The sequence below is a fragment of the Bombina bombina genome, chromosome 5 (genome assembly GCF_027579735.1).
Source record: "Bombina bombina isolate aBomBom1 chromosome 5, aBomBom1.pri, whole genome shotgun sequence".
Classification (NCBI taxonomy): Eukaryota; Metazoa; Chordata; class Amphibia; order Anura; family Bombinatoridae; genus Bombina; species Bombina bombina.
This window is the reverse complement of record NC_069503.1, coordinates 427,410,685-427,438,467: the sequence shown is the minus strand read 5'-3', so window position 1 is coordinate 427,438,467 and position 27,783 is coordinate 427,410,685. Positions and strand designations below refer to the sequence as shown.

Genomic DNA, 27,783 nt, shown 5'->3' with positions numbered 1-27,783 from the left:
CACGCAGGGCGCTGTGGCTAAAATCCTGGTCAGCTGATGTTACTTCTAAGTCTAAATTGCTTAATATACCTTTCAAAGGGCAGACCTTATTCGGGCCCGGGTTGAAAGAGATTATCGCTGACATTACAGGAGGTAAAGGCCATGCCCTGCCTCAGGACAAAGCCAAAGCCAAGACTAGACAGTCTAATTTCCGTTCCTTTCGTAATTTCAAAGCAGGAGCAGCATCAACTTCCTCTGCACCAAAACAGGAAGGAGCTGTTGCTCGCTACAGACAAGGCTGGAAACCTAACCAGTCCTGGAACAAGGGCAAGCAGACTAGGAAACCTGCTGCTGCCCCTAAAACAGCATGAATTGAGGGCCCCCGATCCGGGATCGGATCTAGTGGGGGGCAGACTTTCTCTCTTCGCCCAGGCTTGGGCAAGAGATGTTCAGGATCCCTGGGCGCTCGAGATAATATCTCAGGGATACCTTCTGGACTTCAAATACTCTCCTCCAAGAGAGAGATTTCATCTGTCAAGATTGTCAACAATCCTGACAAAGAAAGAGGCGTTTCTACGCTGCGTACAAGAGCTCTTGTTAATGGGAGTAATCCATCCAGTTCCACGATCAGAACAGGGACAGGGGTTTTACTCAAATCTGTTTGTGGTTCCCAAAAAAGAGGGAACTTTCAGACCAATCCTGGACTTAAAGATCCTAAACAAATTCCTAAGAGTTCCATCGTTCAAGATGGAGACTATTCGGACAATTTTACCTATGATCCAAGAAGGTCAGTACATGACCACTGTAGATTTAAAAGATGCTTACCTTCACATACCGATTCACAAAGATCATTATCGGTACCTAAGGTTTGCCTTCCTAGACGGGCATTACCAGTTTGTGGCTCTTCCATTCGGATTGGCTACAGCTCCAAGAATCTTCACAAAGGTTCTGGGTGCTCTTCTGGCGGTACTAAGACCGCGGGGAATCTCGGTAGCTCCATACCTAGACGACATTCTGATACAAGCTTCAAGCTTTCAAACTGCCAAGTCTCATACAGAGTTAGTGCTGGCATTTCTAAGGTCACATGGATGGAAGGTGAACGAAAAGAAAAGTTCACTCGTTCCACTCACAAGAGTTCCCTTCCTGGGGACTCTTATAGATTCTGTAGAAATGAAGATTTACCTGACAGAGGACAGGCTAACAAGACTTCAAAGTGCTTGCCGCACCCTTCATTCCATTCAACACCCGTCAGTGGCTCAATGCATGGAGGTAATCGGCTTAATGGTAGCGGCAATGGACATAGTACCCTTTGCACGCTTACACCTCAGACCACTGCAACTGTGCATGCTAAGTCAGTGGAATGGGGATTACTCAGACTTATCCCCTTCTCTGAATCTGGATCAAGAGACCAGAAATTCTCTTCTATGGTGGCTTTCTCGGCCACATCTGTCCAGGGGGATGCCATTCAGCAGACCAGACTGGACAATTGTAACAACAGACGCCAGCCTTCTAGGTTGGGGTGCCGTCTGGAATTCTCTGAAGGCTCAGGGACAATGGAGTCAGGAGGAGAGTCTCCTGCCAATAAACATTCTGGAATTGAGAGCAGTTCTCAATGCCCTCCTGGCTTGGCCCCAGTTGACAACTCGGGGGTTCATCAGGTTTGAGTCGGACAACATCACGACTGTAGCTTACATCAACCATCAGGGAGGGACAAGAAGCTCCCTAGCTATGATGGAAGTATCAAAGATAATTCGCTGGGCAGAGTCTCACTCTTGCCACCTGTCAGCAATCCACATCCCGGGAGTGGAGAACTGGGAGGCGGATTTCTTAAGTCGTCAGACTTTTCATCCGGGGGAGTGGGAACTTCATCCGGAGGTCTTTGCCCAAATACTTCGACGTTGGGGCAAACCAGAGATAGATCTCATGGCGTCTCGACAGAACGCCAAGCTTCCTCGTTACGGGTCCAGATCCAGGGATCCAGGAGCAGTCCTGATAGATGCTCTGACAGCACCTTGGGACTTCAGGATGGCTTACGTGTTTCCACCCTTTCCGTTGCTTCCTCGATTGATTGCCAGAATCAAACAAGAGAGAGCATCAGTGATTCTAATAGCACCTGCGTGGCCACGCAGGACTTGGTATGCAGACCTGGTGGACATGTCATCCTGTCCACCTTGGTCTCTACCTCTGAAACAGGACCTTCTGATACAGGGTCCCTTCAAACATCAAAATCTAACTTCTCTGAAGCTGACTGCTTGGAAATTGAACGCTTGATTTTATCAAGACGTGGGTTTTCTGAGTCAGTTATTGATACCTTAATACAGGCTAGGAAACCTGTTACCAGAAAGATTTACCATAAGATATGGCGTAAATACCTATATTGGTGTGAATCCAAAGGTTACTCTTGGAGTAAGGTTAGGATTCCTAGGATATTGTCTTTTCTACAAGAAGGTTTAGAAAAGGGTTTATCTGCTAGTTCATTAAAGGGACAGATCTCAGCTCTGTCCATTCTGTTACACAAACGTCTGTCAGAAGTTCCTGACGTCCAGGCTTTTTGTCAGGCTTTAGCCAGGATTAAGCCTGTGTTTAAAACTGTTGCTCCACCATGGAGTTTAAACCTTGTTCTTAATGTTTTTCAGGGCGTTCCGTTTGAACCCCTTCATTCCATTGATATAAAGTTGTTATCTTGGAAAGTTCTATTTTTAATGGCTATTTCCTCGGCTCGAAGAGTCTCTGAATTATCAGCCTTACATTGTGATTCTCCTTATTTGATTTTTCATTCGTATAAGGTAGTCCTGCGTACTAAACCTGGGTTCTTACCTAAGGTAGTTACTAACAGGAATATCAATCAAGAGATTGTTGTTCCTTCTTTATGCCCAAATCCTTCTTCAAAGAAGGAACGTCTACTGCACAACCTGGATGTAGTCCGTGCTCTAAAATTTTACTTACAGGCAACTAAGGAATTTCGACAAACGTCTTCTCTGTTTGTCATTTACTCTGGGCAGAGGAGAGGTCAAAAAGCTTCCGCTACCTCTTTCTTTTTGGCTTCGTAGCATAATTCGTTTAGCTTATGAGACTGCTGGACAGCAGCCTCCTGAAAGAATTACAGCTCATTCTACTAGAGCTGTGGCTTCCACTTGGGCCTTCAAGAATGAGGCCTCTGTTGAACAGATTTGCAAGGCTGCAACTTGGTCTTCGCTTCATACTTTTTCCAAATTTTCCAAATTTGACACTTTTGCTTCATCGGAGGCTTTTTTTGGGAGAAAGGTTCTTCAGGCAGTGGTTCCTTCTGTATAAAGAGCCTGCCTATCCCTCCCGTCATCCGTGTACTTTTGCTTTGGTATTGGTATCCCAGAAGTAATGATGACCCGTGGACTGATCACACTTAACAGAAGAAAACATAATTTATGCTTACCTGATAAATTCCTTTCTTCTGTAGTGTGATCAGTCCACGGCCCGCCCTGTTTTTAAGGCAGGTAAATATTTTTTAATTTATACTCCAGTCACCACTTCACCCTTGGCTTTTCCTTTCTCGTTGGTCCTTGGTCGAATGACTGGGATTGACGTAGAGGGGAGGAGCTATGTGCAGCTCTGCTGGGTGAATCCTCTTGCACTTCCTGTTGGGGAGGAGTAATATCCCAGAAGTAATGATGACCCGTGGACTGATCACACTACAGAAGAAAGGAATTTATCAGGTAAGCATAAATTATGTTTTTGTGAGGTGAATCCCCTTACCAGAATTTACCTCAATCTAATGAGGTAAGTTGCCGCACTGAAAGGGGTACTCAGATGCTGATGTAGGAAGGTCCAGAGTAACAAAGGGTGCCTATAAGATCTCATCCACCTTTTGGAGTATGTAGAGAATGATTCACATCCAGTAGTTTCCTCCTAGGATATTCAGATATGCCATCCACCTCTTGGAGTATGTAACTTTAATTTTTTGCTTCTTCACAGGGAGATGAACCCATAAAAGAGAAGAATCATATATAGTGTACAGTTATGTTGGAGAGGGCAGTGTGACCAGAATTCCAAACTACCGCATATAACAATATCCTCTGAGGAAGAAGGAACATATACTAATCCTTTGAAACGTGTCAGGGTATTTTATTGCTTGATTGAATTGACTTTTATCATATTATTATTTTTCAATATTTTGTGTCCACACTTTGTATTTGTACCGGTTTGCTGCCTACACCTATTGTTATATGCGGAAATTTGGAATTCTGTATATATACACACACACACACACACTGTATGTATGTATGTGTGTGTGTGTATATATATGTGTATGTGTGTGTGTGTGTATATGTATGTGTATATACAGGGAATATGAATAGACCGGTCCGGTCGCCAATGGCGAGTAATAATTCTTGCGGGCAAGTAAAATTTTTAAGTTACCAGCCCGAACGGCGACCTGACATTTTAAGTGAGATATAAGAAGCAATTAAAAAAAAATGTCAAATTGCCTTCCACATATGCGCACACAGGGGAATGGAGGGAAGAAAGGGGAGGTTCTTTCTGTTTAATGCATTCAAAGACCTCCCCTTATCTCCATGGCTCTTGGTCTCTTCCTTGTCAGTTGCTACTTCCCACCCCTAAGGTTATCTGCGCGGGAAGACATCCTGCTAGAGCGGTGAGTGTTTCTTCTCTGTGTGTGTATGAATGAAGTATGGGTTTAAGTGACTATATAGTTATGGTAGGCAGCTTGCTCACGTACATTATGCTGACGTACTCCAAGGTCCTCTGCAGTACTTCAGCACAATGTACACGATCAAGCTGCCTACCATAATATAGAGCAGTGCACAATTTTTCTGGATGCTATTAATGCTCCAAAAACGGACTTTACCAATTAGTAGAGAACATACCATCTCCATGCACCCAGTTAAATCTGCTAGCGCGGCACTGACAGTCGCGCTAGTAGTTGAAAGGCAGCCGGGCAGAAAGGGGACAAAAAAGTATTTTTAACATGCTCGTTATCTCACCTATTTATGAAGTACCACTCAAAGCGCTATAGGTTAAAGGGTGGCAGAATTAAATATGCTAAGTCAATCGTAACCCCACATATGCTGAAGGAAAATTTAAAAAAAGCTCAATTATATTTTTTTTTTTTTTTTTTTTTTCCCCTTAGGAGAAAATAAGTCAAGACTGTACATACAGTTTTTCAAAGATAATATCCCTGTTTTTTTCTACCTGGTGATAGAAAAATATTTTCTAAAGTTAAAGCCTTTTTATTAATGCTCAAGTCCCAAGTAGTAAGCAGCTTGCAAAGCATTCAAATTGGGACCTCTGTCTGCAATGCATGTGGGATTACAATAACACTATTTATATTGCATTTCTGTTAAGTGTAGTCAGTCCACGGGTCATCCATTACTTATGGGATTATATCTCTTCCCCAACAGGAAGTTGCAAGAGGATCACCCAAGCAGAGCTGCTATATAGCTCCTCCCCTCGCATGTCATATCCAGTCATTCTCTTGCAACCTAACTAAAGATAGGTTGTTGTGAGAGGTCTGTGGTGTTTTTAAACTTAGTTTATTTCTTCAATCAAAAGTTTGTTATTTTAAATGGCACCGGAGTGTGCTGTTTGTTCTCAGGCAGCATTAGAAGAAGAATCTGCCTGCGTTTTCTATGATCTTAGCAGACGTAACTAAGATCCACTGGCTGTTCTCGAACATTCTGAGGAGTGAGGTAACTTCAGAAAAGGGGAATAGCATGCAGGGCCCCCCTGCAAACCAGGTATGTGCAGTAAATTATTTTTCTAAGGAATGGAATTGACTGAGAAAATACTGCTAATACCAATGTAATGTAAGTACAGCCTTAAATGCAGTGGTAGCGACTGGTATTAGGCTGATGAGTGTGTGTACACTGAAGTATTTTTCTAGGGAATGGAATTTGACTCAGAAAATACTGTTAATACTGAAGTAATGTATGAGCCTTAACTGCAGTAAAAGCGACTGGTAGCAGGCTTATTAATAACACTTCATAGCTTTTAAAACGTTTACTAGCATGTTAATCGTTTTTTGTGAGGTACTTGGTGATGAAACTTATTGGGGCATGATTTTTACCACATGGCTATCTTTGTTTTCTGCATAGAAACAGTTAACTGAGCTTCCCCACTGTTGTAATATGAGTGGGAGGGGCCTATTTTAGCGCTTTTTAGCGCAGTAAAAATTCAATCTTCCTAATTCATCATCCATGATCCAGGACGTCTCTAGAGAGCTCAGGGGTCTTCAAAATTTATTTTGAGGGAAGTAATCAGTCACAGCAGACCTGTGACAGCGTGTTTGACTGTGTTAAAAACGTTAATTATTAATTTGTTATCCGTTTTTGGGTATTAAGGGGTTAATCATCCTTTTGCTGGTGGGTGCAATCCTTTGCTAACTTAATACATTTAATGTGAAAATTAATCTGATCCAGGGAGACTGGATTCAGAGATTTCTAATTTTAAATTTAAGCTTGAGAACCTCCGCGTATTGCTAGGGGAGGTATTAGCGGCTCTGAATGATTGTAACACGGTTGCAATTCCAGAGAAATTATGTAGGCTGGATAGATACTATGCGGTACCGGTGTGTACTGACGTTTTTCCTATACCTAAGAGGCTTACAGAAATTATTAGCAAGGAGTGGGATAGACCCGGTGTGCCTTTTTCCCCCCCTCCTATATTTAGGAAAATGTTTCCAATAGACGCCACCACACGGGACTTATGGCAGACGGTCCCTAAGGTGGAGGGAGCAGTTTCTACTTTGGCTAAGCGTACCACTATCCCGGTGGAGGATAGTTGTGCCTTTTCAGATCCAATGGATAAAAAATTAGAAGGTTACCTTAAGAAAATGTTTGTTCAACAAGGTTTTATCTTACAGCCCCTTTCATGCATTGCGCCTGTTACTGCTGCGGCCGCATTCTGGTTTGAGTCTCTGGAAGAGGCCATTCGCACAGCTCCATTGGATGAAATTATGAACAAGCTTAAAGCACTTAAGCTAGCTAACGCATTTGTTTCTGATGCCGTCGTACACTTAACCAAACTTATGGCTAAGAACTCCGGATTCGCCATACAAGCGCGCAGAGCGCTATGGCTTAAATCCTGGTCAGCTGACGTGACTTCTAAATCTAAATTGCTTAATATTCCTTTCAAAGGGCAGACCTTATTCGGGCCCGGCTTGAAAGAAATTATCGCTGACATTACGGGAGGTAAGGGCCATGCTCTACCTCAGGACAGGGCCAAATCAAAGGCCAAACAGTCTAATTTTCGTGCCTTTCGTAACCTCAAGGCAGGAGCAGCATCAACTTCCTCCGCTCCAAAACAGGAAGGAGCTGTTGCTTGTTACAGACAGGGCTGGAAAACTAACCAGTCCTGGAACAAGGGCAAGCAGGCCAGAAAACCTGCTGCTGCCCCTAAGACAGCATGAAGAGAGGGGCCCCTATCCGGAAACGGATCTAGTGGGGGGCAGACTTTCTCTCTTCGCCCAGGCTTGGGCAAGAGATGTCCAGGATCCCTGGGCGTTGGAGATCATATCTCAGGGATATCTTCTGGACTTCAAAGCTTCTCCTCCACAAGGGAGATTTCATCTTTCAAGGTTATCAGCAAACCAAATAAAGAAAGAGGCGTTTCTACGCTGTGTAAAAGACCTCTTACTAATGGGGGTGATCCACCCAGTTCCGCAGACGGAACACGGGCAAGGATTCTATTCAAATCTGTTTGTGGTTCCCAAGAAAGAGGGAACCTTCAGACCAATCTTGGACTTAAAGATCCTAAACAAATTCCTAAGAGTTCCATCATTCAAAATGGAAACTATTCGAACCATCCTACCCACGATCCAAGAGGGTCAGTACATGACCACTGTGGACTTAAAGGATGCCTACCTTCACATACCGATTCACAAGGATCATTATCGGTACCTAAGATTTGCCTTCCTAGACAGGTATTACCAGTTTGTAGCTCTTCCCTTCGGGTTAGCTACGGCTCCAAGAATCTTTACAAAGGTTCTGGGCTCACTTCTGGCGGTACTAAGACCGCGAGGCATAGCGGTGGCTCCGTACCTAGACGACATTCTGATACAAGCGTCAAGTTTTCAAATTGCCAGGTCTCATACAGAGATAGTTCTGGTATTTCTGAGGTCGCATGGGTGGAAGGTGAACGTGGAAAAGAGTTCTCTATTACCACTTACAAGGGTTCCCTTCCTAGGGACTCTTATAGATTCTGTAGAGATGAGAATTTACCTGACGGAGGCCAGGTTATCAAAACTTCTAAATGCTTGCCGTGCCCTTCATTCCATTCCACACCCGTCAGTAGCTCAGTGCATGGAAGTAATCGGCTTAATGGTAGCGGCAATGGTCATAGTACCATTTGCGCGCCTGCATCTCAGACCGCTGCAATTGTGCATGCTAAGTCAGTGGAATGGGGATTACTCAGATTTGTCCCCTCGGCTAAATCTGGATCAAGAGGCCAGAGAATCTCTTCTATGGTGGCTTTCTCGGCCCCATCTGTCCAAGGGGATGACATTTCGCAGGCCAGATTGGACGATTGTAACAACAGACGCCAGCCTTCTAGGTTGGGGCGCAGTCTGGAATTCCCTGAAGGCTCAGGGATCATGGACTCAGGAGGAGAAACTCCTCCCAATAAATATTCTGGAGTTAAGAGCAATATTCAATGCTCTTCTAGCTTGGCCTCAGTTAGCAACACTGAGGTTCATCAGATTTCAGTCGGACAACATCACGACTGTGGCTTACATCAACCATCAAGGGAGAACAAGAAGTTCCCTAGCGATGTTGGAAGTCTCAAAGATAATTCGCTGGGCAGAGTCTCACTCTTGCCACCTGTCAGCGATCTACATCCCAGGCGTGGAGAACTGGGAGGCGGATTTTCTAAGTCGCCAGACTTTTCATCCGGGGGAGTGGGAACTTCATCCGGAGGTCTTCGCTCAACTGATTCATCGTTGGGGCAAACCAGATCTGGATCTCATGGCGTCTCGCCAGAACGCCAAGCTTCCTTATTACGGATCCAGGTCCAGGGACCCGGGAGCGTTGCTGATAGATGCTCTGACAGCACCTTGGGTCTTCAACATGGCTTATGTGTTTCCACCATTTCCGATGCTTCCTCGACTGATTGCCAAGATCAAACAGGAGAGAGCATCAGTGATTCTGATAGCGCCTGCGTGGCCACGCAGGACCTGGTATGCAGACCTAGTGGACATGTCGTCCTGTCCACCATGGTCTCTGCCATCTGAGGCTGACTGCATGGAGATTGAACGCTTGATTCTATCAAAGCGTGGCTTCTCTGAGTCGGTTATTGATACCTTAATACAGGCTAGGAAACCTGTTACCAGAAGAATTTACCATAAGATATGGCGTAAATATTTATATTGGTGCGAATCCAAGAGTTACTCATGGAGTAAGGTTAGGATTCCTAGGATATTGTCCTTTCTACAAGAGGGTTTAGAAAAGGGCTTATCTGCTAGTTCGTTAAAGGGACAGATTTCTGCTCTGTCTATTCTGCTACACAAACGTCTGGCAGAAGTTCCAGACGTTCAAGCTTTTTGTCAGGCTTTGGCTCGGATTAAGCCTGTGTTTAAGACTGTTGCTCCGCCGTAGAGCTTAAACTTAGTTCTTAAAGTTCTGCAAGGCGTTCCATTTGAACCCCTTCATTCCATTGATATCAAGCTGTTATCTTGGAAAGTTCTGTTTTTGATGGCTATTTCCTCGGCTCGAAGAGTCTGAGTTATCTGCCTTACATTGTGATTCTCCTTATCTGATTTTTCATTCAGACAAGGTAGTTCTGCGTACTAAACCTGGGTTCTTACCTAAGGTAGTTTCTAACAGGAATATCAATCAAGAGATTGTTGTTCCATCATTGTGTCCTAACCCTTCTTCAAAGAATGAACGACTTTTGCATAATCTGGACGTAGTCCGTGCCCTGAAGTTCTATTTGCAGGCAACTAAAGATTTTCGTCAAACTTCTTCCCTGTTTGTCGTTTACTCTGGACAGAGGAGAGGTCAAAAGGCTTCGGCTACCTCTCTCTCTTTTTGGCTTCGTAGCATAATACGTTTAGCCTATGAGACTGCTGGACAGCAGCCTCCTGAAAGAATTACAGCTCATTCTACTAGAGCTGTGGCTTCCGCCTGGGCCTTTAAAAATGAGGCCTCTGTTGAACAGATTTGCAAGGCTGCAACTTGGTCTTCACTTCACACTTTTTCAAAATTTTACAAATTTGACACTTTTGCTTCTTCGGAGGCTATTTTTGGGAGAAAGGTGCTTCAGGCAGTGGTTCCTTCCATTTAAAGTTCCTGCCTTGTCCCTCCCTTCATCCGTGTACTTTAGCTTTGGTATTGGTATCCCATAAGTAATGGATGACCCGTGGACTGACTACACTTAACAAGAGAAAACATAATTTATGCTTACCTGATAAATTTATTTCTCTTGTAGTGTAGTCAGTCCATGGCCCGCCCTGTCTTTTAAGGCAGATCTAAATTTTAATTAAACTCCAGTCACCACTGCACCCTATGGTTTCTCCTTTCTCGTCTTGTTTCGGTCGAATGACTGGATATGACATGTGAGGGGAGGAGCTATATAGCAGCTCTGCTTGGGTGATCCTCTTGCAACTTCCTGTTGGGGAAGAGATATAATCCCATAAGTAATGGATGACCCGTGGACTGACTACACTACAAGAGAAATAAATTTATCAGGTAAGCATAAATTATGTTTTTTACTTAAGATATATATACACACTACATGCAGATATGCACGGGCGACTAAAGTTTCTTGTGGGCTGGTAAGTTTTGTGATTTACTCGCCCGATGGGCGAGGGGAGTTTTTGGGATATATATATATATATATATATATATATATATATATATATATATATATATATTGTCCAAAAGTATGTGGACCCCTGATAATCACACCTATGTGAGCTTGATGGACATCCCATTCCAAAACCTTAAGTATTAATATGGAGTTGCCTTCCCCCTTTCTGTGGCTAACAGCCGCCACTATTCTGGGCTTTTCATTGGATTTTAGAGTGTGTCTTCAGGAATTTGTGACACCAAATAATATATAAGGGAGCACCTTGGTCACAATAATTGTAATGTCCGTATATGAAAATTACTGGGGCTGTACCCAGTGCAACCAATGTAGGAGCAAATACTCTTAATGAATGAAGGTGTTAAAAGTTCTTCCAGTTTGTATGTAAAATGTCAAACCTATGGGAAAAAAACACAGGAAGCTTTTCTGCAAAGCCACTTTCGTGAGCAGTGGGATACTCACTCTATCTACAATGTTTGTGTAGGTCATAGTAGCACCAAAGTAGCATCAAAGTGTGCAAGCTGCGCTGCTTTCATAGAGCACTGTTAAACCCTCTAGGTATAAGCCGGGCGCCTCCATTCGTTCAATACACTCTTTAGTGATGCTGCATCTCCCCGTGCCAGGCAATTTGCTCAATCCACGACCTAGGAATCCTCCGACTCTCCAAGCCTGCTGAAGGTGTTATGTCCTCCTCTTAGCTCTGTGTGCACTCCAAATGGTTCCCTGCTGTGTTATATATGTTAGTATTAGAAGTATTGGGAGATCTCTAAAAAGGAGATTAAAATGAGCAATATGGCAAAATCTAACTCCATTCTTCTTTGTGTAGGATGTCCGGAAATCGGCTTCTACAAAATTTGAAATAAAAATATTGCATTCTGTTATTTCACAATATAAAATGTATGATTTGTAGCATATACCATTCTTGTAGTAACCATGGTTACTAATCTGTTCTCATCCATCAGCTGGTTATTTCACCTGTGCACTGGTTCAGCTATAATGAAAACCTGTCCTTTTGGCGGTACCGGAGGACGGCGGTTGAGAAACAATGCTCTAGATCATTCACATATGGTGGTGGCATGAGACTTTATGGAAAAGAGCCACATCCTTTAAATTTCAGTGGTTTCCTAGAAGAAAAACTGCTATAAATTAGGATCAACATTGGTTATTTTGGGGTGGATGTAGTAGGTTAAAAGGGTTTCATACATTACTATTTACTTATTACAAAGAGGTCTTACTAATCCTAATGAGTGCTCTGTATGTAAGCCTGGCTTACTTGTAGATGATAAAAAAATTCAATTTAAAGTATGTAATTTTTTTCTATTTGTTTTCCCCAAGCTTCAGATATCCTGTGCTCTCAATAGCTAACTCTGCTAAGCCTTATACATTGTTTTTTAAGCATTCACATTTGGTCAATAACAGTCAAAATAGCCAGGTGACTACTGCTTCTGCTATGACCACCTTAGTTATGAAAGAGGGGCCCATACATGCTTCTGGGGCTTGTAATAAAAACTAGAGGACCCCTTTGTGCCTGCAAAGATATAAAGGCACTTTTTTTTAGGTGATCACTGTGTAATCACCTAGCTATTCAGACAAAATGTATTTTAATTTTCATAAAGGAACTTGTACACTATAAAATAAACATTTTAGATTCCCTCCCTATTGAAACCCTTGTGGGGTTTTTTTTTGGGGGGGGGGTTTGGGGGTGCGGCATTGGTGCATTTCAAGACCATCACTATTTGAACAACGAGCTGATTCTTTTTTCAAATGAGGTCTCTTAATCTTAGTCTGTATCTGCAAAGGGAGCTGATAGAGGGAGACTGTTTTCGGCAATCCTCCCCCCCCCCCCCACCCCCCTTGCATCTTCAGAACACTGGTTAAAATAGTATACATAGATTTATTTAAAACATTATTCAGGAAATTAAACTCAGAATTTTATTTCCCATAAAACGTTTGTTTATGCATACATTTATTAAAAAAAAAAAAAGAAAAACACAAACAAAAAACACTTTGCAATGTAGTTTTGTTTGTTTTGTCTGCTTTTCCAGTAAATGTAACATGTAGTGTTTCTATTACCCCCAGAGGGGCTGGAGTGCATCCTGTGGAATCCAAATCCCTGGCATTCCTACATACTGTACAGTGATTGGTTAATATGTGTCGGAGCTTGAACAACATTCAACCTGGTTTTTCAAAGGATGTGTTCTGGCCTGTAAAACCATTCACATTATGCTAACAAAAATGACATCTTTAAATTGTTTCAAAACATTTATTTTGTTTTGTAATTCAGTCAATTAGACATTAAAAATGCCTTTTAATCATCCTTTAATATGATATAAAACATGTTCAGATACACACACAACCATGCACATTTATTGGATCATTTTATTTTCTATCCCATTCTTAAAATGAACTTTTTTTAATTTATCATCCGCCTTGATAGCTACCTTTTGCATGATTATGAAACTAGAACGGACATCACCATGTGATCATTCATCTAAAATCCCCCCCAAACCTTGCAAAAATAGCAGCTGTAACATATTTCCTCATTATATTCTGTATTATTGACACTGGCCCTAATGTTAATATTTTGCCACAAGTAATAAGGGGAAATAAGGGGACATTGTACACTAGATTTTTATTTGCATAAATGTTTTTTCGCTGATACATTTATATAGCCCATCTGGGGGGGTGTTTGTAAAAATGTATATTTTTTCTTATTTATAATGAACAGTGTGCTGATTTTCAGACTCCTAACCACGCCGCAAAGTTTTAGATGCATACTGATGTCTACAGATTCCTGTGGCTCTTGTTTGTATAATCTGTCTTCATAAGCAGGGAAGGGGAGGTTGTCTGCTCTTCATGTTTTCCCAACTCCTATCACTTGGTGTCCCAGCCAAACCTCATCAACAATGCTAAACTGGGAGCTTATAAGTAAGTTTTTAAAAGGTTTTATGTTGGATTTTTAGATCAGTATCTGTGCATATTCCTCTTTTTATAGTAGTGTCTATTACATGCAATTATCTGAAAATTGGTGTATACTGTTCCTTAAATATTTAAAAAGACTTTCCATTAATTAGAGCAATTTATAATGGAGCGTAATCTCATTAGTAACTGTGTTAAACATTTGCATTATACCCATAGTGCATTTCCAACACATGAGCGGGGCCTCAAAAGTATAAAATATAAAATGAAGATAACCGAAAATAAAAAATAAAGATGACAAAGTAAAAAATTTCAATACATCATAGAAAGTGATACAATAAATGAGCATATGTAGATATCACAAAAAATTCAACAACCCGTTTCTTCTGATGACTCTAAAGTCCATATGTGGAATCCTTGTTAAATATTTATAAGCACAGTACCTTTTATTGTAAATCAAAGCAAAATGATGATTAATGGAGTATAAATGTTCTCCCACTTGTAAAGGAACCTGAAAAGAATCCACCAATGCCGCTTTCTTTAAGTCGTGCTTCCTTGTCAAAGCTTGAGAATACAGAGGTACTTGTAAGGAAAAACGGAGCGCAGAGAGGATTCGTGTAGATTAGGCATATATATCACGCAAATAAAAATGTACTTACAAGAAGTGCATATTTAAAAAGCCTTCATATGAATTCACTGTGTCCACAGAGATCTTGTTACAGGCAATGGAAGACAGATGGAAAGAGTCTTTCACATATACACGTGTTATATATATCTCGTGAGCTACGGGGTATCCGGATCCCCACCAGGGCAACATACACTTTGTCAGCCAGTTGCGGTTAGCACAGTTGGTAGGACTATCCCTCACAGGGAACGACTGTCAAAATACCTCAACGTGTTTCCCCCAGATCACGACCGGGCTTTGGTAACATTCGTAAATATGGTCGATATATAGACGACATAATCGTCCTATGGCAAGGTGATTTTTCACTTTTGGATGATTTTGTCGTGCACATGAACAGTAATACATATAATCTAAAAATTAATAAGCAATCATCATGTACATCCATAGAATTTTTAGATTTATTACTCTATAATGAGCAGAATACCATTGCAGTAAAAAAAAATGTAGAAAACCAACAGAAAGGAATGATTATATAGGGGCAACAAGTGCCCACAAAAAATGCTGGATCAATAATGTGCCTTACAGCCTGTTCCTTAGAATAAGCAGAAATTGCACCCATTTGTGCAATTATGAAGAAGCCAATATTTTAGAAAATACATTTTTAACTAAAGTTTATGATATGGATAAAATTAAAGAAGCTTGCATGAAGACCCAATTAAGTGATAGAAATAAATAAATATTCCCCAAGCAACAGAGGTTGAGTAATAAAGATATAAGGAATGACATCCAATGTATAAGATTCACTAACACTTTTAATGAGGGAGCTGGTACCATCAGAGGCATTCTTAACAAGCATTGGCCACTGCTAAAAGCAGATCCCCTTTTGGGGCTCCACTTGGGGGATAAACTCAATATCACTTTTTAAAAAAGGTAGGAGTCTTAAAAATCTTCTAGCTCCTAGCAAATTAAAACCAAACAAAATACAATCAAACTGGAAAGGTACACTAAGATGCGCCAAATCCAGGTGTAATATGTGTCAACACATTTATAGATCCAAGACTTTCATAAACTCGGAACAGATACATTTGAGAGAGGTTTCAAAAGCAATTGTGAATCTACATTTGTAGTATATCTTCCGGAGTGTGGGTGTGGCCTACTTTATGTAGGCTGCACAAAATGGCAAATCAGACGCAGTGTAAATGAACATATCTATAATATAAAAGAAAAACTAAAGACAATGTTGAAAAACACTTTATGGATTACCATAATAGTAATCCTGCGTCTCTAAGGGTACAGGTTATAGGGTGGGTCCTGCATATGAAACATAATAGGTTACTGGAGCTTAGAAAGTTGGAGACCTACTGGATTTATAAATTAAAAAGTTTATACCCAATGGGCATGAATATAGATATAGATGTTGCAGCTTACAATGTAAATCTAGTAATTTCGATAATTATATAATATTTGCCATGTATAATCCAACATCCATAGAATATGTCAGTAATTTTAACATAAGACCGGATGAGAGAGCCTATTTTTCGAATAAAGTTAGTTTGATATGCATCTACACTTGAATCCTCTCTGCGCTCTTTTTTCTTTACAAGTCAGTAAAGTGTCATTGAGTCTGTAATTAACTTTTGGATTTTTCTTCCCTAAATGCATCTACTCTATTAAAATTTTTTGTATCATCTGCAAACAGAAATACTTTCCCCTGTTGCCCTTTGCTGATATCTCTGATAAATATGTTAAACAAAACAGGCCCCAGAACTGACCCCTGAGTAACACTACTAGTAACAGCCCCCTCTGCTGAATGTACCCCATTTACTAAGACACTTTTTCTGTCCTTAAAGTGAGTGTAAAGTTGAATGAATTAGTGCCCGGTTTTTAAAAATACTATTAAAAACAGGGGCTCTTTCATTCATTAAACTTTACACTGCAGCGTTTTTTAAAAATGCTTACCTTTTTCTTAGGAAACACAAACTGGAGATACTCCGCCCACAGCTCCTCTGTACTTACCTCAGCAATGATGAAACCGACTTCCTCCAATCATGGTGTGCACCCAAGAGCGTCCATCTTGTGAACCCATGCAACGATTGGAGGAAGCCAGTTTAGTCATTGCTGTGGCAAGTACAGAGGAGCTGTGGGCGGAGTATCGCTGGTCTGGGTTTCCTAAGGAAAAGGTAAGTATTTTTAAAAAACGCTGCATTGTAAAGTTTAATGAATGAAAGTGCCCCTGTTTTTAATAGTGTTTTTAATAGTATTTTTAAAAACTGGGCACTCATTCATTCAACTTTACATTCACTTTAAGCCAGCATTCTACCCAGGTCACAATTTTTGATTCTAGACCAAGGAGATACAGTTTGTGAATTAGTTTGTTTGGGACAGTGTCAAATACTTTGCTGAAATTTAGATTAAAGTGAAGGTCAATTTTAACTAAATGCAATACACCCATTGATACCTGAACATCTAAGTATTAAAGTCGCTAAGTTTATATTTCTAAAAAAAATTTCATTTGCAAATAAAACATATATATATATATATATATATATATATATATTATATATACACATATATATATACAGTATATACACAATACCTCAGTTTTCGTTTTTTTCTCCTCCCCTACCACACTTCCTTATTTTTCGCTAGTGACGTAGCTAGCATTCCTACAAGCTCACTACGTCAGTTCTAAAGCTCGTGCACAACAGCCTATTTCAAATACGCATGCGTATATAACAAATTTATGTCTGAAAATTTGCTTTATCGATTTGCTTCCCAATAATATTTACCTGTTATGGTTGCCACAGAATTTATTTTTAACTTGCTTTCCTCTGCTGCGATCGAGCGTAGTGATTGAATCAATGTATCGAAAATAATGAGAGAACAGACTACGCATGCGCGTCTCATGCGCAAGCATGATGGTGATGACGCTCTCATTGTTTTTACGCATGCGCAGACCTTAGCAATGACGAAATAGAAAAGGGGCTGGACGCCACAGGGGTAAAATAGATATTGGATATAACAGATTCAGAATCTGTCAATCAATTTCAGAAACATGGCGGGCGGATAATAGAACTGACACAGAGCCTATTTTAAAGGTAAAAAATCAAATTTTACTATAATTTATAACGATTTTGATGACTGAACATCATACTTAATTTACATAAGCAGGAGAAAAATGTTAACGATAAGCCAGACTTGACCTTGACCTATATATATACAGATGTACCGCAACAGAAATTTACATTGTCAAGTTTGCCACAGTCTGAAAAGGTTTGAGAACCGCTATGTTAGAATATCTTTTTAAATAAATCTTCAATGTAAACCAAACGGCTGTTAGAAGGAAAAAAAATAACTCTGATATGCATTTTTTTTCTTTCTTTAAGAGGAAGGAAACTGCAATGAAGAAAACCAGATAGCTCAGCAAGTATCTTTTGATCATATCTAAGGAAAACTGTGCACAAACCTCCTAAAGTAACCGCTCCTGCTATGGTAACAAAACAGTGTCACACTCTTCCGGTACTGCTGGAATACGAGTGAGCACAGTAAAGCCAAGCGTAGTACAAACATCAAAATATTAATGTACATTAATGTTTTAACATGTCTTCCGATCTAGGCACTAGGCCAAACACAAACTATTCATAATCTTGCACAAATCAAAGAGGGAGCCAAGTAAAAACCTCCAGAATTGGGGAGGATGGGATTAAGTGATGGAGAATGAATGCATAAATATAATGTTGACGTTTCTATAAAACAAAAAAGGTGATTGCTTAATAAAACACACTATTTGATTTGCTTTATTATTATTATGCAGCTTCAAAACAAAATAAGCAATAATTATGTATAACAGATGGATCTGTGTCTTGTTTTTGTATTGTAGTTTCTCCTAAAAATAAGACTGTATTCTGTGCTTTCTGATTATCTGAGATTAAAATCCTCCATGTCTCAAAAGTTAATCAATACAACATTTTTGCATAGGAAATTAGCACATCCACTCCAGGCAAGTTCCCCGTTTGCTTTTCAACAGTAAAACTCCATGTTCACTGTTACCAATGCGCAAGAGGATTCTGGGTAGGATATGCAAATTAGATATGCAAAATCTCAGATTTTTTGTTTCAAATACTGTTTTAACACAGCAATCCCTTTATTCCTGTGTTTAAACAGTATTTGAAGCAAAAAAATCTGAGATTTTGTATATCTATGTGCATTTTCTGCGATTTTTTTTTTGTCACTCAAGCATTTTCTTTGTACCATCTAAACTAGAATTTTTCAAACTATATAACAGTATATATATTTTTTTAAATAGGTTCTTCGGTGATGAATACAACTAACATTCCATTGGGCTAGATTTATTAAAGCTGAGGCGGACAGGGGCGCGTACATGCGCCCCTGTACGCCTCAGCTCGCCTGTGGCGGGGCGAAATTACCCGCAAGTATTCGCCATTGCACACGAGCGCAATCCCGCCCCTTGCCCGCGCACAGCCAATCACGCACGGGCAGGAGCTGTCAATCTCCTCGGTCTGACTAGACCGAGGAGATTGAACTTCGCCACCTTAGAGGTGACAAAGAGGTTAAGGAAGCGGCTGTCTGGGCAGCCATAGGGCTGTGATAAATCTAGCCCATTGTTTGTTGTCTCTATCAGCCAAAGAACAGTAGAATCTTAGGACACAAGCAAGATTAGTTAGTTTAACATTAAATTTAAACACCTTGTACTGTCATTTTTTTTTTTATTATTATTATTTTACGAATTAAAAAAAAAAAAGAGAAAAAAAGTGCAAATCAGGCCTTAACATAATATCTAGGAGCCAGAAACTTTTGGTGTATGTGTGTGTGTGTGTATATATATATATATATATATATATATATATATATATATATATATATATATATATATAATCTCAAGTCTACACACCCCTGTTAAAATGTCAGGTTTCTGTGATGTAAAAAAATGAGACAAAGATAAATCATTTCAGAACTTTTTCCACCTTTAATGTGACCTATAAACTGTACAACTCAATTGAAAAACAGACTGAAATATTTTAGGTAAAGGGAATATATACATACATATAATCATGTATATGTGTCGTATGCAAAAGTTTAGGCACCCCTGACAATTTCCATGATTTTCATTTATAAATAATTGGGTGTTTGGATCAGCAATTTAATTTTGATCTGTCAAATAACTGAAGGACACAGTAATATTTCAGTAGTGAAATTAAGTTTATTGGATTAACAGAAAATGTGCAATATGCATCAAAACGAAATTAGACAGGTGCATAAATTTGTGCACCCTTGTCATTTTGTTGATTTGAATACCTGTAACTACCTAGCACTGATTAATTGGAGCACACAATTGGTTTGGTGACCCCATTAAGCCTTTAACTAAATAGACAGGTGCATCCAATCATGAGAAAGGTATTTAAGGTGGCCGATTACAAGTTGTTGTTCTCTTTGACTCTCATCTGAAGAGTGGCAACATGGGGGCCTCAAAACAACTCTCAAATGACCTGAAAACAAAGATTGTTAGACATTATGGTTTAAGCTGTCAGTGGAAATGGAAGACCACAGGCATAGTTCTTGTTAAGGCCAGAAGTGGCAGGCCAAGTAAAACATCGGAAAGGCAAAGGATGGCGAGAACGGTCAAAAACAGCCCACAGACCACCTCCAAAGACCTACATCATCATCTTGCTGCAGATGGTGTCACTGTGCATCGTTCAACAATTCAGCGCACTTTGCACAAGGAGAAGCTGTATGGGAGAGTTATGCGGAAGAAACCTTTTCTGCACACACGCCACAAACAGTCACTTGAGGTATGCAAACACACATTTGGACAAGCCAACTTCATTTTGGAAGAAGGTGCTGTGGACTGATGAAACAAAGATTGTTATTTGGTCATAACAAGGGGCGTTATGCATGGCGGCAAAAGAACACAGCGTTCCAAGACAAACACTTGCTACCCACAGTAGAATTTGGTGGATATTCCATCATGCTGTGTGGACAGTGCCGGTACTGGGAATCTTGTAAAAATTGAGGGTTGCATGGATTTCATTCAATATCAGCAGATACTTGAGAATAATGTTGAGGAATCGGTCACAAAGTTGAAGTTACGCCAGGGCTGGATATTTCAGCAAGACAACGACCCAAAACACTGCTCAAAATCTACTCTGGCATTTATGCAGAGGAACAAGTACAATGTTCTGGAATGGTCATCCCAGTCCCCAGACCTGAATATCATTGAAAATCTGTGGGGTGATTTGAACGGGCTGTCCATGCTCGGCAACCATCAAACCTAACTGAACTGGAGATGTTTTGCAAGGAGGAATGGTCCAAAATACCTTTATCTAGAACCCAGACTCTCATTACAGGCTATAGGAAGTGTCTAGAGGCTGTTATTTCTGCTAAAGGAGGCTCTACTAAATATTGATGTGATATTTCTGTTGGGGTGCCCAAATTTATGCACCTGCCTAATTTTGTTTTGATGCATATTGCACATTTTCTGTTAATCCAATAAACCTCATTTCACCACTGAAATATTACTGTGTCCTTTAGTTATTTGAAAGAGCAAAATGAAATTGCTGATCCAAACACCCAATTATTTAGAAATGAAATTCATGGAAATTGTCAGGGGTGCCTAAACTTTTGCATACGACTGTATACACCACTCTCTACAATAAACCCACTGATAAGAACTCTATACTACATTACAATAGTTTCCATCCTAAATTTAAAAAAAACAGGGGTCAATTTCTGCGTGTGGTACGCAATAACAGAGGAGGCTCACAAGAAATTACAACTGGACATAATGTCACTGAAATTTATCAACAGAGGGTATCCAGAACCTCTCATAATGACACGGTGAGAGAGAGCCCATACATTGACTCAGCAATCCATCACCACTAAACCACTGAAACCAGTGGATAAGCGATTAAATTACATCACTACCTATACACCAGCATCACAAGCCATTCAAAAGATTGTCAAGCATAATTGGGCGATTGTATCCACGGATACCAGTTTACCTTTTGGAGATATTCCACCTCCGAGGTTGGTCAATAAAAGATCAAAGAACATTGGAGATTTGTTGGTGAAGACAGATCCTGTACATAGCTACCAGAAAAGACCTGGTTACCCCAGGGAAAGAAAGGCTGCTACAGGTGCGGTAACTGCACAACATGCAACGGCATGATTACTGGTAATAAATTCCATCATCCGCACACCAACAAAATCTTCACTATTCATCATCGTTTGACATGCACTTCGGATCACGTAATTTGTGATAATTTGCCCTTGTCTTTCTACTACGTGGGAAAAACGATTACCATATTCAGAGAGAGGTTGGCAAACCACAAATCAGCCATTGGGCTAGCCTTCGAGAAAGGCAACTCTGATCAACCTGTGGATCGCCACTTCCAGCAAGCAGCATTTGCCATCTCCACTATGAGAACCATACTAATAGATCACATACCTAAGTCAAGACGGGGTGGTGATCGTGCCAAAGCCCTATTAAGGATGGAATCTCGCTGGATCCGTAGACTGGACACTATTGCACCGAAAGGTTTAAATGTGATGATCGACTACAGCTGTTTCTATAAGTGACTGTGAGCTTCCTCTCCTCAAATTATTCAGTTTCTACCATTTCCTTGGAGCACTCTGTTTTTTAATATGTTGTACTAATTTTATAGTCTTGGTCATTCAATTAGGGGATACATGTTATATATGTTACCTTAGTATGAGGTTATTTACATATGTATTCTTTATTCTATGTACTAGGCTATATGGTTTATACCAATTATTACTTAGTAAGATTTTGTTCTTTACAGATTATTTTGTTTGACCCATGTTATCTTTTATTGTTTTAATAATTATTTAGAATGACGCTGGGTATGTAACAGCTCTGTTGCCATGGTTATTCACTACATGTCAGTTGGGGGTGGTACCTCCAGACATACATATCGTATATGATTACGACAATTTTTTGGTGTCTATACACTACGATTTTGTATGTATTACCATGACAATGGTTGCCACATTATGACGTCATTACACAATACGGCCATGCGGTTTGTGCCAAGTCTTGTCTGCTCTTACTCAGTTGCCATGACTACGGCCAAACGGTGATGACGTAGGTATGCTTCAGATCACCATCAGCTGTAAGAAGGCTGATTTCAGCAGTTTTTTCTTAGCATATCAGGATATGGGATAAGGGTATATTAGGCACTATATTGGGGATATGTTGTATACCTGTGGTGTGTGGTATTTTCATGTGACCAAGGCCTCCGTGCGAGGCCGAAACGTTATGCTTATGACACAGTAAAGGTGTTTATATAAATCTCTTTGTGTTGGCTCATTTGTTGAAGGATCGCTAAGGATACACACCGGATCCTGATCCTCAGCTGCTTTATATATACATCGGAATTTAGCACTGGCACGACACAGGCTTTTTCATTACAGGCGGTGCTGTGGGATCATGATACTTCCTATACTATCACTACAGTTCCTGTGAGCCCAACGTCTTCACATCTGAGGAAAAATATTAACTTGTTCTAATGTTTAAAATTCACTCAGGTCCCTGGGAGGCAGCTTAGAAAATACTATTTCAAATTAAAACACAGTGCATAATAAAGTGGTACTTTATTAGCGTTTTAGCCTCTCGGCTGCCTCCCAGGGACCTCAGTGCATTTTAAACATTAGAACAAGTTAATATGAAAATGGGACTCGGCTGAAAATGGGACTCGGCTGAAAATGGGACTCGGCTGAAAATGGGACTCGGCTGAAAATGGGACTCGGCTGAAAATGGGACTCGGCTGAAAATGGGACTCGGCTGAAAATGGGACTCGGCTGAAAATGGGACTCGGCTGAAAATGGGACTCGGCTGAAAATGGGACTCGGCTGAAAATGGGACTCGGCTGAAAATGGGACTCGGCTGAAAATGGGACTCGGCTGAAAATGGGACTCGGCTGAAAATGGGACTCGGCTGAAAATGGGACTCGGCTGAAAATGGGACTCGGCTGAAAATGGGACTCGGCTGAAAATGGGACTCGGCTGAAAATGGGACTCGGCTGAAAATGGGACTCGGCTGAAAATGGGACTCGGCTGAAAATGGGACTCGGCTGAAAATGGGACTCGGCTGAAAATGGGACTCGGCTGAAAATGGGACTCGGCTGAAAATGGGACTCGGCTGAAAATGGGACTCGGCTGAAAATGGGACTCGGCTGAAAATGGGACTCGGCTGAAAATGGGACTCGGCTGAAAATGGGACTCGGCTGAAAATGGGACTCGGCTGAAAATGGGACTCGGCTGAAAATGGGACTCGGCTGAAAATGGGACTCGGCTGAAAATGGGACTCGGCTGAAAATGGGACTCGGCTGAAAATGGGACTCGGCTGAAAATGGGACTCGGCTGAAAATGGGACTCGGCTGAAAATGGGACTCGGCTGAAAATGGGACTCGGCTGAAAATGGGACTCGGCTGAAAATGGGACTCGGCTGAAAATGGGACTCGGCTGAAAATGGGACTCGGCTGAAAATGGGACTCGGCTGAAAATGGGACTCATCAGAGAAGATGACCTGGAATCAGGCAGATTTATCTTTGTGAAGGACACATAAATCAAGCCAAGTACAAGATTATCCTGGAATTAAACGGGTTTCCTTCTGCTCTATAAATGTTCCCCAACTCTGAGGATTGTTTTTTCCAGCAGGATGATGCTCAATACCACACTGCCAAGGCAATCAAGGTGTGGTCTGAGGACCAACATATCAAGACCCTGTCATGGCCAGCCCAATCTCCAGACCTGAACCCCATTGAAAACCTCTAGAATGTGATCAAGAGGAAGATGGATGGTCACAAGCCTGACACACTGCATTTTTTTGTTTTGTTGTTATTTTGACTAGTTGTAATTTTCTGCAAATAAATGACTATTTTTATTTGGAATTTTGGAGAAATATTAGATTTAAAACAGCAACCAATTAACTAAGGTAGGAGAATTATCTTTTAAATCTTTTGTACCCTTTTTCAAACATAACCGCTTCTTGACGTGAGATCATATGTAATACAGCTGGGTTTGAATCCTCTACCACCGGATTTTCTTTTCATGTGTTTAAACCTAGTATACTTTAGATATGAAAATTCTATATCCTAGGCTGGTCCTAAAGGGTGAGCTCATTTTTTTTTCTCTCACACACTCTCCATGGAAAGTATGCACTACGTTCCAACCAATCCATACACAAAATGTTTGGAAAAACATTTAAAACCTGCCATTGGTAGAATAAATATGCACTGTTTTCCAGGCCTACGGCCCAACCCTTGAAAACCCTTTTGAATGTTGTTTTAGCTGGCTTCCTTTAAGGTGGCCATTTAGGGACAGATATAAATGAAACATTGCAATCAGTCATTGTACAGAATGTAGGAGTGTCATGCTTCTGCATTCCACTCAATGCACCCCAGCTTCTTTAGGGAGTGTAGGAACACTACAATGCTCAGTTATATTAGGAAAAAATATTCAGGAAAATAATAAAAATGCATGCAGGAAATTACATTTTATATTTTATGTCCCTTAAAAATGTATTTATCTGATCTCCTCTTCTGTGCCCAAATAGGAACAGGTATAAATGGTTTTCAGGACTGATCAAGAAACTACTGTGCAAAATGTAGAAGTGTTAGGCTTTAGCATTCTACTCCAGCCTCTCCGGTGACAGTGGAAAAACTACAATTTTAAATGGCATGAAATGCAGGCAAAATAAATAATGAAAGCTTTCTAAATTTTTTTTTTCGTTTGCATAATTAAACTTTTTTATGGGTAATTTCTGTTTAATGTCCCTTCTGTTTAATGTTTCTTTAAGGTATCAGGTTGACAGGCTTTTAAGACTTAAAAATATTCACTTTTTTGTGGTAGCTTTCATTTCTCTTTTTTTTTTTTAAAGTATAAAATGTGGTTAGAGCATAATCTCCTTGTTAACATTATTGTATATTTTCATCGACCCAGTCATGTAAATTTAATCACTCCATGAAAACAATTTAAATGTCCTTGTCTTTCAGATATTTGGAGTCTGGGTGTTATCCTGTTCATGTTGGTATGTGGAACTCCCCCTTTCCAAGAAGCAAATGACAGTGAAACACTGACTATGATCATGGATTGCAAATATACGGTGCCCATTCATGTATCCAAAGAGTGCAAAGAGTAAGTAACAGAAGAAGAACAATATATATATATATAATTAATAAAAAAAATCAATATAAGTAAATTGGAAAGTTGTTTAAAATTGCACTCTGTAAATCGTGAAAGAAAATGTTGGTTTGATTTACGGCTTAAAATGTAAATTAACTTGATCATTGTTTAAATAACATGTTGTAGGGGAATATGATTAATGGCTTTTCAACTTGACTTGAGGAAGAAAGTAGATACATAAAAATGTCTTTAGTTGTATTGTACAGTGTTTTGTTGGTTAACTGAAGGTAATTGCAAGGATTAGCATTGGCAAATATTTTCTAGTGACCAAAACCATTAATTGCAAAAAAGTTCAACTGTGTGTGTTTTTTTGTTTTGTAGCCTGCCTTTGTAGTTCCAAAAAGCTATAAGTAATGTTTATTAAGAGTATTGTCGAAATGATTATCCTAAGCTGTCATTATTATTCCTTCTCTGTATGTTTATGAGAAGCATCTGTGTAACTAGCCTAAATAACATATTTACACACACATTCTGGTATAGATTTAGATTTTTGTATTCTCTTTATAGCAATATGTATCGTTCATGTCTTGGTGTTTATCACTCACCCCTAGAACCATATTCATAATGTTGCGTCTTTTACCACTATAGTAGATAGAAGCAGCTCATAGAAGGGCAGAGCAAAAAAAAGCCACATACATAAATATCTCCATTTTCTGCCTGAGTTTCTGCTTGTTTGTGTGGTCAGGTAAACTGAGCTGTGTACTTTGTACAGATGAAAAAATCAGGTTTGACCCCTCTCTGTTAGGCATGCACACTACTGCATGGCTTTAGCTGCCCAGCTACTGTCAATAAGTGCCACTGTACAGGAAACATTCAGCTGAGAGGTGGACTGTAGCTAATTTCAGATGGCAACCACTGCATGCTGTATTATGGCTCCCAGTACAAGCAGGGTGGAAGTTCTATCTATTTTGTAGTAATGTTATGTTATCATTTTGGAACTGTTTTGTATCTTTATTTCTCCAACATTGGTGTGTCCGGTCCACGGCGTCATCCTTACTTGTGGGAATATCTCTTCCTCAACAGGAAATGGCAAAGAGTCCCAGCAAAGCTGGCCATATAGTCCCTCCTAGGCTCCGCCCACCCCAGTCATTCTCTTTGCCGTTGCGCAGGCAACATCTCCACGGAGATGGTTAAGAGTATGTGGTGTTTAAATGTAGTTTTTTTATTCTACTATCAAGAGTTTGTTATTTTAAAATAGTGCTGGTATGTACTATTTACTCTGAAACAGAAAAGGATGAAGATTTCTGTTTATGAGAGGAAGATGATTTTAGCAGACAGTAACTAAAATCGATTGCTGTTTCCACATAGGACTGTTGAGATGAAGTAACTTCAGTTGGGGGAAACAGTTAGCAGACTTTTCTGCTTAAGGTATGACTAGCCATATTTCTCCAACATTGGTGTGTCCGGTCCACGGCGTCATCCTTACTTGTGGGAATATCTCTTCCCCAACAGGAAATGGCAAAGAGTCCCAGCAAAGCTGGCCATATAGTCCCTCCTAAGCTCCGCCCACCCCAGTCATTCTCTTTGCCGTTGCACAGGCAACATCTCCACGGAGATGGTTAAGAGTATGTGGTGTTTAAATGTAGTTTTTTTTATTCTACTATCAAGAGTTTGTTATTTTAAAATAGTGCTGGTATGTACTATTTACTCTGAAACAGAAAAGGATGAAGATTTCTGTTTGTGAGAGGAAGATGATTTTAGCAGACAGTAACTAAAATCGATTGCTGTTTCCACATAGGACTGTTGAGATGAAGTAACTTCAGTTGGGGGAAACAGTTAGCAGACTTTTCTGCTTAAGGTATGACTAGCCATATTTCTAACAAGACTGTGTAATGCTGGAAGGCTGTCATTTCCCCTCATGGGGACCGGTAAGCCATTTTCTTAGTTTCAAACAGAATAAAGGGCTTAATATGGGCTATAAAACTGGTAGACACTTTTATGGGCTAAATCGATTGCTTTATTTGGACATTTTATACATGTTTATGCTGATAATTCACACTTATAAACTTGGGGAACGTTTTTTAATGTCAGGCACTATGTTAGACACTTTTTCCAGTCAGGGAGGGCCTTCCCAGTTGTAGGCTGAGCCTCATTTTCGCGCCATTACTGCGCAGTTGTTTTGGAGAGCAAGACATGCAGATGCATGTGTGAGGACCTGAAAGTGCTTGGAAAAGTTTCTAGAAGGCGTCATTTGGTATCGTATTCCCCTCTGGGCTTGGTTAGGTCACAGCAAAGGCTGTAGC

At 40.3% G+C, this 27,783-nt stretch overlaps 1 protein-coding gene across 1 annotated transcript in view; it reads left to right on the top strand.

The window, feature by feature from the left end:
- The window catches only part of SNRK (SNF related kinase), a 152,617-nt gene that overhangs the window by 87,672 nt on the left and 37,162 nt on the right, over nt 1-27,783 (top strand). Inside the window, exon 3 of the mRNA XM_053714267.1 lies at nt 25,351-25,492. Coding sequence (XP_053570242.1) covers nt 25,351-25,492 — 142 coding nt within the window. The remainder of the gene's footprint in view (nt 1-25,350; nt 25,493-27,783) is intronic.